The sequence below is a fragment of the Lissotriton helveticus genome, chromosome 3_2, assembly GCF_964261635.1.
Source record: "Lissotriton helveticus chromosome 3_2, aLisHel1.1, whole genome shotgun sequence".
Lineage (NCBI taxonomy): Eukaryota > Metazoa > Chordata > Amphibia > Caudata > Salamandridae > Lissotriton > Lissotriton helveticus.
The window spans coordinates 189,405,003-189,419,350 of NC_136062.1; the positions used below are offsets into that span (position 1 = coordinate 189,405,003).

The 14,348-nt window shown below is 46.2% G+C and overlaps 1 protein-coding gene across 7 annotated transcripts in view; it reads left to right on the plus strand.

Annotated features, from left to right (window-relative positions):
- Positions 1-14,348, plus strand: part of PARP6 (poly(ADP-ribose) polymerase family member 6) — a 345,720-nt gene that overhangs the window by 99,514 nt on the left and 231,858 nt on the right. For all 7 annotated transcript variants that reach the window (XR_013609848.1, XR_013609850.1, XR_013609849.1 and 4 more), the window contains exons 6-7: positions 2,976-3,066; positions 7,515-7,581. Coding sequence is in view for 4 of the 7 variants with exons in the window: in XM_078685023.1 (XP_078541149.1) it covers positions 2,976-3,066; positions 7,515-7,581 (158 nt within the window). In the remaining 3 variants the exon portion in view is untranslated. The remainder of the gene's footprint in view (positions 1-2,975; positions 3,067-7,514; positions 7,582-14,348) is intronic.

Sequence of the window (14,348 nt, forward strand, 5' to 3'; positions counted from 1 at the left end):
TATGTATTTAAGTTTGCATTTCATATTTCATCCCTTATCTGTGGATGGTATTACAGAAAAACATTTACCACTATTGCAGAAATACAAAATAATCTAAAGGCAATGGAATTAAAAGTTGCATAGAAATGCAAATTCCTGTACAACAATAGAAGCTTATATAAAGAATAGATTGGTATTTTTCTTCTCCACGTAGTCTTGCTGTCAGTATCTGTCCTGAGGCTGTCGTAGTTCATGCATATAGGTGGAGGAAAGCCCTTGAAGAGTGAGGAAGATTGGCAACAGTTTAGCGATGAGCCTGTTACAGCAAAGGAGTGGGCCAGGGTACACGGGGGAGTGTGTATGGTGTCAGTCAATAAGCCATTTAGGCTCATTCAGTTTAATATTGTCCATCTGGCTTACCTTTCCCCTAAGAAGCTACATACTACATATTCCACTAGAGACCCAGGATGCATGAGCTGTCGAAGCGTACAGCCGGGCTTTTTTTTATGTGGTGCTGCGCAGCCACCATATTATGTGCTACTGGGAGAAGGTGTTGGGGCAATTACATCGGGCCACGGGATGGGAGGTCTCCCTTGGGCTAAAGCAATGTCTCTTAGGCCTGATACCTGAAAAGAAATATAGGAAACTCCTCAGGAAATTGGCACTGTTGAATTTAACATTGGCCAAGCGGTGTATAACTATCAGGTCTCTATCTAACATGAACACTCCTGACAATATGAACCAGATCCCAATATGTTCATTTCCAGAAATCAGTAAGGTAGCCTTCACAGACCTACTGATTAAAGTAAAGTCCGGATCTCCTAAGGACCCCTGCCCCCCGAAAACTTTGCAGTCCGCTCTTTCTGTCATCTCAGATCCTGTTTTAGCCCACCTTAACCTCTGGTATAGTACCTAGTACATTTGAGGAAGTAATAGTAATCTCCCTTCAGAAAAAACATAGTGAAAACCCTCTCGCTCTAAAAAACTACTGCACAATTTCCCTCCTGCCTTGCCTAGTAAAAATACTAGAGGCACACCACCTCTGCACCTTTTAGAAAACTCTGAATTTTTGAACCCCGATCAGGCTGGCTTTCGCCCAGCCTACTCAACGGAAGCAGTCGTACTCTCTGTGATGGACGTTTTGCGCATGGAATTCGATAGCGGCCATACTCAGGCGCTGGTCCTCCTTGATCTCTCAGCGACCTTCGACATAGTGGACCATTCCATCCTGGCGGACTGTGTGGAGGCCACTAGGCTGAGGGTTCAGCACTCGATTGGATCATATCATCCTGTAAGACCGGTCACAGTCGGTCCTGTTTACTCTATTTTTGGCTGTGGAGTTCCACAGGGATCATCTTCATCCCCCCACTTATTTAAGAAATACATTCACCCTCTGGTCCACAATCTCAAAAAAATGAATTGTGTCATCTACTATTATGTTGACGACATGCAATTACTTTTTAAGCTCGATAACACCCATGAATCCAAGGCACAGTTTCAATCTACCATGCTGTACATCTGTGAAAAGTCTCCAAATCGTTCCGAACCGGGCAGCACGTCTTACCCATGAGCAACCTAAACGTTGTCATTTCACTCCACTCATGAAAAATCTCCATTGTCTGCCTGTAGAACCAAGAATGACCTTTAAAGTAGCATGTATCACATTCGCAGCCTTCTATAATAAAAGCTCTTCTCTTCTTACCTACCGACTACATAAATACACCCCTACAAGCTCAGTATGTTCTGCCCACCGGAATTATATGTCTATTCCTAAATTCAGGAGGAAGAGACAGGCTTTTTCAGCCATTGCCCCTAACCTTTGGACCGCCTTCCCCACTCAAATAAGATCAACATCTTGCTACTTAGAATTAAGGAAAGCATTCAAAACCTGGTTATTCGGGCAAGCCTATTCTTAAACTGAGGTTCTGCTGACCGTGCGCTTTACAAGTTTCATTAACATAACATAACAGATGGTTGTGCCCAAATCCCCCCGGCGGCAGAATGGCAATGAGATTTGATTGAATGGGTGGGAGCGAAGAGGTGCATATAAGGTGAGTACGGCGAGATGAGAAGTTGATTGACAACCTTCTGTCGTGTGGAACTGTGATACAAAATCTGACCAGGGCACGTGCTACGGTCACTCCTGGTGATACAGCTGCCGGGGTGCCTGGGGTGCTCCCTGATGTCCACGTCCATGCACACTCACTAGGACAGGGGCCAGGCATGGAGGGGACAGAGGAAATGGACTGCCCATGACAACTATGGACATTCACAGCGGGACTCCTGGGTGAGGTCAGGAGTTTTCCTTATTGGCAGAATGAGTAGATGATGGAGCACTGGAGTGTGGGGGGAGGAATGATGGAGGAGTTTGTTCATTTAGTTAACTGTTTCTTCATTCAGTCTGATACAATTGTGCTCGATATGATCTCCTGTTGACAAAGTAATCATGGTTTGCTGCACGGTGAAGCTATCGCTGTACAGAAAGGGTATGCACACATTGGACTGAAACCTACCTTGTGCTAATACCTGGGCTTGGAATGGAATTGTATATCACTGAAATGTTAATAAAAATATATTTTTCTAAAAACATATTGGTAGAGAAGGTTGAGAACCGTGTTTCATGCATCTAGGGCCAATTATTTTATCAGAGACTGACAGCATTGTTTTAGTTGCACCAGGGCAGGAACTCTTGCTGGGGCAGATTACAGTGATTTAGGGTCAGAAACACACATCTTGAACAAGATCTTTTCCCATCATTCTTATGATGTCAGCCTCTTCCTCGCGACAGTGAGGAGGCTACTGGTCTGGAAGGCTGAGAATTGAAAATGATTTGTCACCCAATGATGCTTGAGTGCTTATCTGATGCTCACCACATAAAACAGAGAAATTAATATGGCACCGTACTGCTTCACAAAATGTGACTTGTTGCAATCTTGCAACTGCCTCCCGCTATCATTCCTCCTCTGACGCCAGGTCCTTACTTTCTGTTTCTACAGGAGGAAGTCTCTACAGCCTGGAAGGTGCTACGGACGGAGACCATAGTTCTTAGACTTCGCTTCTCCCTTTCCCAGTACCTGGATGGACCCGGTAAGTTTTGTACTCATACTGGTGATCATAAGAAGCAGGGCACAAGTCAGGGATACGTGCGGGTATACGGCGCCCACCCACTATTGTCACAGGTTGGACACCGTCCACCTTGCCAAGAAGTTGAGCCTCACTAACATATGCAGAATTTATCCCAGTGTTGCTTTCAAACATTGGGACACTTTCAGCAGCACCTGCACATTGTCTGTTTTTGTTCGAGCAGCAACATGCAGGCGGGGAGGGGGCGTTCTTATTTTAAAATCCAGATGGACCAAAACAAAGGCCAAAGTTAAGGGGCCATCAGGTCTCTATTTGTTCGAGTATCCTGGCTGGGAGCTATCTGGAGCCCCATACCTAAATGCAATGGAGGAGAAACAATGGCTCACAGCTAGTTTTCACTTCACAGGTAATTAAGAGAGGTATGCGTTTGACCTTGTTCACGCCTGTATATAAGAGATATGTATGTAATGTAAGGATGGCAGATGTGTTGATCTGTACCAGTATTTACTTAAATAACAATTTAAATACCACTACTTTGATGTATTTCTTTTATAGCACTACTCATTCGAATACAGGGTGTCACAGTGCTTTACATCACAAGTAAACATTTAGCATGGGCAATAAATCATATATGTGTAAATCAATGTAGATGTCAATGCTTAACTTGTAAAAAAAAAAGTGCCATAGCCCTCGACAGGAGGCCACCGCAATTTGCACCAGACATTGCCACTGTACTTACACACATACTAACCATCACACTTCTACAAGTGTGACAATTCAGACTGTTTGAGGGCGCCAAAGCTTTAAGAATGGCTTTGGTGGCATATATTAGCTTCACAAGTAGCGCCACCATGTGGCAGCTGTCATAAGTGCAGGTTCCTGCAATTAATTGCTGGTGCCAGCAATTAAGTGGCAGTGCTGGGTACCGGAAATCACCAACTCAAATTAAGCACTACAGAATGTTACATAAGACAGTGAGGGCAGAACAGATTTACTGCAACATTTCTCCTAGGTGGCAATTACTTTGTGACTGGGTTTAAAAATAAAAATATATAAGTTGCAGCCCAGATTTGTGTAGTGGTTGCGTCACTTTTTTGGCCCATCCCCAACGCAAAATCTCACTTGTTAAATCTCATAATGCACTCAAATTTACTAATTTAATAAAACTGCTAAACGTATGCATGAGCTGTTAAGAACTGATGCCACTTCTGGTGATGCCACTTCCTGTGAGGGCATGGGTGGTGATGTCACTTCCTGGGATGCCACATGCGATGTCACTCGCCGTGATGTCATCTGCAATGATCTCACTTGCATACTGCCTAACTTGGTTGGTCCCCCTACTTCTTTTTTTAGGACTTGTGTACTGATACGAAGGATGGACACTTGAGAGGGTCACCGGTACCTTCCAATGATGGGTACTCGGTAAGACCTCCTCTCGGGTATCGAAAGAGCTCAGGTGGTACCTTGCAACACAGGGTGCAGAAGCTACCATTATTGGACCCATTCAAGTGTACCGCCTTTCCCAAGAGGACTAAGAGTCTCTCCAACTTCCAATTCTACAGTTCTGAAACGGAAGCCCTCAGTTTTACACTCTTTTCTCTGACAGACCGCCATTCCTTTCTTCTTGCCAAAGTGCAGACAATTCTGGTCCCAAAGACTGACTCTTCGAGTGCGCATGCTGGTCAGAGCCAGGTACCAGGGACAGGGCCCCTTGTGAGTCCTGTCTTTCATTGGTTCGAATAAAATTGAAGACCCTTTCCATGAGTCCCTCTCTGTGAGCTGCTCATGGAGTCTGAGGCCAGCCCAAACCTCCCAAAACATTGCACTCTGGAGACAGTCCTCCCCTCCTCACTGTCCCGAGGTAGAGGCTGGCACTGACCCCGCAGGGAGACCCGGAATCTGTCAGATGTGTGTGTGCTGTGCAGTGCTTCATTTTTCACAAGCCCCTGGCCCCAACACCTCATCAGCAGGGGAAGCACGCGCCCTGTAAATACAATTGGAAGAATACAGTAGGAGGTTCTTTCTTTTCAAAATGGCGTGGTATTTCCCCAGATGTTTTGTGTCACGCTGCCTCTTTCAGTGAGTCACTATAGTTTCACGGGCTGTGGTTCACCGAGTTCGTTTGTTCATGAATAAGAATGCCTTTCCTGGCACGATTTGCGCATTCACAAATTCTCACTTCCTGTCTCTTTCCCGAAGCAGCATCCGGTCCTGTTCTTACTACTCACCTCATTCGAGTCGTGTGTTTCCGAGATTTCCATGCTTAGTAATATCATCCGGGGTCAGGCCTTGAATACCCGGCCCCAGGCGAGTAGCCAGAACAATAAAACCCACCACTTTCACCCACACGAAATGTGTCTAGCAAAGAGAGCGACTCTGGCCCTTTATATGAAGGCCTGACGGAATTGTATTGCTGAGGAAAGTTTGCAGAACGTCTTCAAAATGGTGCATTAACAGCTTCATATAGAATTCTACGTTTCTGCTTTGCGCATTTCTCTTTTTCATTTCATTCCTTACTTCTTTTTTTTCTTGCTACCTTTCTTTCCAAACATACTTTTTAATTACCTTCCTTCTCCTTTCCACCTTTCCATTCTTCTTTCTTACCTTCTATTCTATTCTTCTTGTACCTATGCTCTATTCTAATTCCTTTTAACTTTCCTTTGTTCTTTCCTTATTTGCCGTCCTCTTTCTTTCGTGATGGCTCACTGCATTTGCCTCCTTCTTAATTTTTTTTTCCCACTTTAAAAAACTTCTCTCTGTTACAGTTTAAGCTTCTTTGGCCCACCATCAGAGAGCTGTGTATTTATTAGTTTCTCCGTCGGTCTTAAAATGACCTGTGTGCCAGAGTTGATAATTATGAAGGGCCGTCTGCCCAGGCACCCCCACTTAAGCTGGTATAGCGGGAGCTTGACCACGCCCTTGACGCTGATCATTTTACACAACAGGCACATGTTTCCAGTGTCCCAGCAATACCTATGTGCAATGCAACCCAGAATTTTTTTGAGTATGTCAAAAGGTAAATGGATTCTTTGGACCTTTCTTCTAAACCACAAGTAGGGAATATCCCTAAGCTCCTTCCAGCTGTCACCGAGTTGGCGATGCAGCGCGCGCAGTGTAAATTGTTTTATTTATTTACTTAACTCTGAAAAAAAAAAAAAACCTCTGTTCTGCCGTATGCCGGAGTTGACTACCTCTCACGCTGCCCATCCCCGCCCCGTCTCACCGCCCCGCAGCACTCCCTCGGCGAACAGCCACTGCCAGGGCCTTCTGAAAATACACTCCAGGTGTGGTCCGTGGGTGAATATTTGTACCCACTTAACCTAAGTATGGGGCATGGCTTTCGGTTATGCTATGTAACCCCAGGTTAAACATAGCATCACAATTATGATGTATTACATTTTATACAAGGTGTACTCTAAAAGTTGCTTGTTGCAATTCTGTTAAAAAGAGAAACGTTGTTCACATTTCCCTTTATGTTATTAATCAGTTAGCCAATCAATCAAATGATCTGTCATCAATCTGTTAATCTACTTTTTGCAAAGAAAGAAGAATTTCCGAAACCATTTTAATAATTAGCAACAGTACATCAAACTCAAAACATAGATAACTCAATACAATTACACAAAACCAATAAAGAAAAATTACGACGGCATACAAGTCTGCAGTAGGTTAGATGTAAATTCAAACTTTAAAATGAACAAAAATCCATATGGATTATTTTACAGATCTACATGTATATATTTCATAACATGCAGCACTCAGTAAAATTCATTTATAAAAGATTTCTCTACAGGTTAAACCCTAAACCTAAACGTTCTCAAATTAGGGCAACCATCAGCCTTCAAAGTCCTTAACCTATTGGATAAATGGAACGTCTCAATTCTCGCACTGATTCTAAATCTAACTCATGTTGCACCCAAAACGTTTTAAGCCTCTACCTTATCCGACTTCCATAAAAAGGGTCAAGGTAAAAATAGTTGCATTTGATCCTCCTGTTCCCATGTAAAGCTTAAACAGCTACTTGAGATAGCAGACAACCACAATGCACTCTGCAAAGGGAGGATGCCAGAGTGAAATCTCAGCTATAGATTGCGCATAACAGGAAATGTCTCTTTATCCAAGTGCTCTTCCTGGATACTGCTTGTAGTACAGGTAACTAGGTCTTAAGGGCACTTCTTGAGTAGTCTTTAGGTATTTAATGTGCTAATAATCCCAGAATTTATCTCTAATCAATTGAATATTATGTTTCGTTTGGATCTGCCCTCACTTTGTTAAGGCCTGGAAAAGAGAAAGTATGGCCTCAAAAGACTTTCGCACATGAGCTACCCAATGAAGTCTTGGGAATTATGACATCTTAATCATGTAGTCAATGTACCTCAATGAATATAACATAAAGTACTACACTTATAACTTTTGTAATCATCCATTGTCTCTTTCTCTCTTGTTTTTAGAACCTTCTATTGAGGTATTCCAACCATCCAATAAGGAGGGGTTTGGACTGGGACTTCAGCTGAAAAAGTAAGAATCTTTAGTGGCTGCTTCAAGTTGTTTGTGGTGTTGCTTGAAACCCAAGTTATAAAAATATCTTTACGCTGATGCCCACCCATATATGGTGTTAAGTTGTGTATGCCCCCATGAGTCCAATCCTACAATCTGATCCCCTGAACCAGTAGTGCAGGACTATTGAATTCATGGGGGACTCGCACAAAATCTATCTCTCTTGCAAGCAATTCTGACCTCTGAGTAATAGCCTCAGCCATTCCCTGACCCAGTACAAAAGATAGCTGGCATTCTGCCAACTTCCCCTACCGCCTCCAGCGCTTATCATGTATCCTCTTCAACATTATTAAAAGTATACATGATATTGTGCCAAATTCCCCTGGTCCTCTGATCCCCTCTTTTAGGCCCAGATTTACAAAGCTTCCTGTTTGCATTACTTAAATAGCGACTCTGGTGGAATCGCTATTTAAGAAATGCAAAAGGATATGTACTACATTTGTGATTTCCTAATAGCGATTTCTACAAAGTAGGAATCGCTATTAGGGAATCGCAAATAGGAAATGTCATTGCATTCCCGCCTATGGACAAAATGAGAAATGGTTTGCTTATGGCCCCCTGAAGGCACCCCGAATTTCCTAGTGCATCCGTAAGTGCACATATGCCCTAGGTGCCTATTTGCCCTGTATGTCACATTAATAAATGCATTTTTGAATGCATTTTTAAATTTTGCACGTAGTTACCATCGTCTTCAAGTCAATGGCAATAGCATTGCCTGAATGCCCGTACATGTGCTTTAGGAATCGCAAATTGCGACCGGATTGGCCCTTTGTACATCCGAAAAGACCATTTAGCATTTCTTAATAGGCCAACATAGCGATTCAGCCCATTAAGAAATACTAAACAGCAACAGGAGAGCATGACAGATACTGCTTCTTGCAGGTCTGTGCAGTCATGCATGACAGAGGTAAGTCTTCCAACATTCCAACTCCGTGGGTGAATGCCCTTCCAAACTATTTGGGCAATTTCCTTTACTATCTTTGGAAGGACTGAACCTCCTACTTGATAGGACTAAATCTTCATCCCCCACGGATCCTCTACCGTTAAAAATACTGAAGGAGTGTAGAAACAGCATTCTCCCTCTCATGCTAGAAGTTATGAATAAGGCTATTACTCAGGGTTCCTTTCCATCGGTCTGGAAGAAGGCGATTGTGAGGCCTCTTCTAAAGAAACCATCTCTTGACCCTGGCATTCTTAAAAACTTTAGGCCTATCTCTCTGCTCCCGGCGCCCGCGAAAATACTGGAGGCACACCTTAACCTTCATCTCTCCACTTTTATGGAGACCAGTGAGTATTTGGATAACACACAGCACGGATTCAGAAAATTTCATAGTACTAAGTCCGCTCTCACTGTTGTTGCTGATAACATCTGTCGCAAAGTGGACAGTGGCCAAACTACTATACTTGTCCTATTAGATCTCACAGCCGCGTTCGATACCCTGTCTCCCGCCATTTTAACATCTCGGCTTAGGGAGGCAGTGGTTACTGGGCCGGCCCTGAATCTTCTCAACTCCTTTCTCACTGGTAGAGAACAGAGAGTTAAGCTTGGAGACTTCCTCTCCCCTGCCAAGTCATTGCAATGTGGGGTGCCACAGGGGTCGGCCCTTAGTCCGACCCTGTTTAACATCTATGTGGCCCCCCTTGCTAGACTAGTAAGATCGCAGGGGATGGAGGTGGTATCCTACGCCGATGACACCCAGATCATGGTGTCTCTGGCTCATTCCTCTGTTCATGAATCTGCCATTAGCTTTAGGTCATGCATGCAGCATGTAGCAGATTGGATGATCATCAATTCCCTAAGGCTAAATGGCGATAAGACAGAGGTCTTGGTCTTTGGGAAGGACCAAGACGCTTGGTCGAGTGAGTGGTGGCCTTTATCTCTTGGCATCTGCCCCACTCCCTCCCAATCAGCCAGAAATCTCAGTGTGGTCTTTGACACCTCCCTCTCCATGAAGCTCCAAGTAAATAGGACGGTGGCCACCTGTTGGGGTGTGATTAGGATCCTTAATAGGATCCGTAACTACCTCTCTCTCCAGGCTCGCAAGCAGATTGCAGTCGCTCTTGTTGGCTCAAGGCTTGATTACTGCAATTCCTTGTATGCAGAATCCAACAAGGGTCTTATTCATAGACTGCAAATAGTGCAGAACGCGGCAGCGCGCTTTGTGTTGGCCCTTCCCTTGGCATCTTCTGCCACGGCTGCCAGGAGAGACCTTCATTGGCTCCCTGTCCAGTACAGAGTCTCCTTTAAGATTTTATGTCTTACGTTTAGAGCTCTTGGGGCAGGTCCGGATGATTCACTTGGGTCTCTGCTCTCTCACTATCTTCCATCCAGACCCCTTCGATCTGCTGGCCTATCTCAATTGGTAGTGCCTCGTATACAGCTATCCACATGGGGAGCAAGGGCCTTTTCTGTAGTGGCTCCTAAGCTTTGGAACTCCCTTCCAATTGAGGTTAAATTGCTTCCCTCAATTGATTTGTTTAAAAAAGCCCTGAAGACGTGGTATTTCATCAAAGCCTATCAATGATGGACTGTTGGGTTGATATGCTAGCTGCATTATTTGTTTTTAGGCGCCTTGACGCCCATTGGGCTAAGTTTGCGCATGATAAGATTCACATCATTCATTCATTCATTCCCCATGAGGGGGCTGACCTTCCCTCTTCCCTTAGGTCTTTGGTGATCTGATCTGGGAGTGTCGGGTGAAGGCAGGGTTGATAGGATGGGTCTGAGGATTGATGCAGACCTCTTGATGGCTCCCCAAGTCGCAGCCGTGGTCGGCTCTTGCAGGGGTGTACTGAGGCAATTGCGGACATTGGTACCCATCTTATCAGCCTCTACCCTGCAATTGATTGTATCTGCCACAGTCATTTCAAGACTTGATTACGGCAATGCACTATACCTCGGCTTGCCACAGAAGCTGTTGAGGAAGCTGCAGGTAGTATAGAACGATGCCGCAAGGCTGATCCACTCCCTGCCTAGAAACTCTCACGCCACCCCCCTGCTCCAAAAGTTGCACTGGCTACCGGTCATGTATAGAGTACAATTCAAATGTCTCTGTGTGGCCCACAAGGCTCTCTTTGGTAAAGCACCAGAGTACATAAAACAACGTCTCATGAGATACGTTCCCGGTAGACCTCTGCGCTCAGGGAAGACCTCTAATCTGATTCAACCCAGATTCAAGCTAAAAACCAGAGGAGGCAGAGCCCTGTCTGTTCTTCTCCCACAGTTGTGGAATGCACTTCCGACTACTTTGAAGGAAGAATCTCAGTTACTGCCCTTCAGAAAGAAATTAAAAACCCATCTATTTAAAAGGGCGATGACTCCAGCATAGTCAATGGGTATCCTGAGGGACTTGGGTTAACAGTGTGTTGTGTTGTTCTGTTTCTAAGCGCTTAGAGACCGGCGGTGATAGGCGCTATACAAATAAGCAATAACATAACATAACATAACATAACATAGTGGATCATCTACCGCCTTTCCATCACTTCCCTCGGGTCTGGAGAGCAGAGCGTGGTGGCGGATCAGCATCCACTGTTCCAATTGGTGTGTGAAGGCCCTGGCGAGTCAGGAAGAAGACTCTTGAGGAGATGATTCAGTCTCTTCTAGGCACTATGATGCCACTGTAGTGAATAAAGTACAGTAGATGTTGATGTCACCACTGTGGCTTAACTCGGAAGCCATGCACAGCATAATGGTTTATAGAAGAACCTATCCATATAGAGCTAAGGAATGAGCTCGGGTAATCTTCTCGCCTTGCCAGTCTAGTTTAGGATTCCCCTGCTCTAGTCTAGAACCTATGTTCCCTTGCTTATGCTGCCGATGGGGGCCCCAAATTACAATTCTTGATGACAGTATTTGGGAGGCTGTCTTAAACTTATTGAGCGGCTCCTGCCCTGTCTCACTCTCTATTCCTGTTACCTGTCGTAAATCTTCAGCCTTTCCCATTTAGTGTTACCTGCTAATTAGCCCTCACTGCTGTAGAAAGCAACTGCATCCCAAGCAATGTGTGCCCACTTCTAAACGCCCCCCACTTCTGACCTGCCCCCTAATCATAGAAAACCACTTCTAGCATGTACCCTTCTTAAGTCATTCCTCAACTTACTGTTTCTCAACTTGGTGCTCTAATTGCTAGTGTTGTCTCCTATTCGCCGCATCGCTCTTGTGATTTGCACCCTGCTCTTGGTACCCTTCTGCTAGCTATCTGTAAGTCAGGACACTGCTCCTCTGGTCCATCCCATACTCCAGATACCTCATCCTCACTGTTAGATCCTACTTACTGCATCTTTTCCTTGGTGAGGACACCCACTCCTGCCTGCCCTCAGCGCCCTACTGAAGAAACCAACAGCAGACCCCACCGACCTCAAGAACTTCCGCCCCATCTCGTTCCTCCCTTTTCCTGCCAAAGTCATCGAGAAGATCGCCAACAGACAGCTGGTCGCCTTCATCGAGACGAATGGATCCCTCGACCCCTCGCAGTCCGGTTTCAGAGCCAACCACAGCACCGAGACCGCCCTCATCGCAGCCACCGACGACATCCGAGCCCTTCTCGACAATGGGGAAACAGCGGCACTCATCCTCCTGGACCTCTCCGCCGCGTTCGACACTGTCTGCCACCGCACCCTAGTCCAGCGCCTCAGCAACACCGGCATCCAAGAGAAGGCACTGAAGTGGATCATCTCGTTCCTAGATGGAAGAACACAGAGAGTCCGCCTCCCCCCGTTTCGTTCCGAGGCCACCGAAGTCATCTGCGGCGTCCCGCAAGGATCATCACTCAGCCCCACCCTCTCCAACGTCTACATGAGACCCCTCGCAGCCATCGCACCCCGACACAACCTCAACATCATCTCCTACGCCGACGACACCCAGCTGATCCTCTCCCTCACCAGAGACCCCGACACCGCCAGAACCTGCCTCCACGAAGGGATGAAAGACGTCGCCGAGTGGATGAAGAACAGCCGCTTGAAACTGAACTCAGACAAGACAGAAGTCCTCATCCTTGGACCATCACCCTCCGCCTGGGACGACTCCTGGTGGCCCCCTGCCTTGGGCACCGCCCCCAAGCCGACAGACCACGCACGCAACCTGGGCTTCATCCTGGACTCCTCCCTCTCCATGACCAGACAAGTCAACGCCGTCTCCTCTTCATGCTTTCACACCCTCCGCATGCTCCGCAAGACCTTCCGATGGATCCCGATCGAAACTAGGAAGACGGTCACCCAGGCCCTTGTCACCAGCCGGCTGGACTACGGAAACACCCTCTTCACCGGAACCACAGCCAAGCTACAGAAAAGACTACAACGCATCCAGAACGCCTCCGCCCGACTCATCCTAGACATCCCTCGACGCAGCCACATCTCCGGCCACCTGAGAAACCTGCACTGGCTCCCCGTCAACAAGAGGATCACGTTCAGGCTCCTCACCCACGCACACAAGTCTCTCCACAACCTGGGTCCCAAGTACCTCAACGACCGCCTGACCTTCCACACGCCCACCCGCCAGCTACGATCCGCTAGCCTCGCCCTCGCCGCTGTACCACGCATCCGAAGAGCCACCGCCAGAGGCAGATCCTTCTCCTACCTGGCGGCAAAGACATGGAACTCCCTCCCCATCCACCTTCGGCTGACCCAGGACCACCTCGCCTTCAGGAGACAACTCAAGACCTGGCTGTTCGAGCAGTAGCGACCCCCTTCCCCCAAGCGCCTTGAGACCCTTCCGGGTGAGTAGCGCGCTATACAAGTGATATGATTGATTGATTGATTGATTGATTGCTCAGTGCACTTCTCTCGTCATCTGACCTCTGCTTCTGGGCAGTTCCCTTCTCCAAATCCATTTCCCTTTGTCTGTTGTCCTCGTCATGGTCCACACACAGTTGACTTTTTCTCTGTTCACTGCACCTCATTCCTGGGATGCAGTGAACACCACACACGTTTGCTATTCTGTCCTTTCAAAATGATCTCTCTTGATTTTCCTGTCCTTTTAGACTCTCCCTTCGCATTTAGCCTGTCATTCCCCTATCAAGTGCCCTATTAAGGGCATCCACTTCTGCTTGCCTCGCTCAAGGTGGTATAATTGCAGCCCATTGTTGCCCAGGTCTAGACCCTTGTATAAAGCATGTTGCTGTTGACATATTCCAACCTAGGTGCACCTCGCTCTGCGTATTTACGCCTGCTAAAGACTCCTTCCATTACCTATTTATAGAGCACTGACTGCATTGCAAGGTAATCCCTTTCTCAGAGCATCACTATCCTGGAATCTGTTCTGCTCTACGTATCCACCTGCTTTCCTCCCCCTTTTTTAGGCACCTCACGCATGGGCATTGCCCTTCCCAGCACACTTCACGCTCTTAGCCTAGACCCTGCTCAATGCACACTGCTCTTTGTCAGGAACTCAGTGCAGACTGTCTTCCCTCGTTTTCCTCCTTAGCACTCACTCCCTGGTTAAGACTAGACCCGGGTAAAATCTAAATTATGTACCATAATCTTGTGTAATTTTAAGAATTTGGGTTATGCAAAATGCCAGAGATTACGCTATTAAGTGTCATTGCTTAATTGAGGTGTCGTTCAGGTAAAAAAAAAAGCTATCTCAGGAGCACGGGAACAGCAGTTAACAAACAGAAGGTGAGCAGCTGTTATTCGGGTCATTTGCGATTTTGTCGTTCATGCGTGCAAAATTGACACGAGGATGTATTTTGAGCTAAGAATAGTGCAAAATACTAAGTCGGCATTTCAGG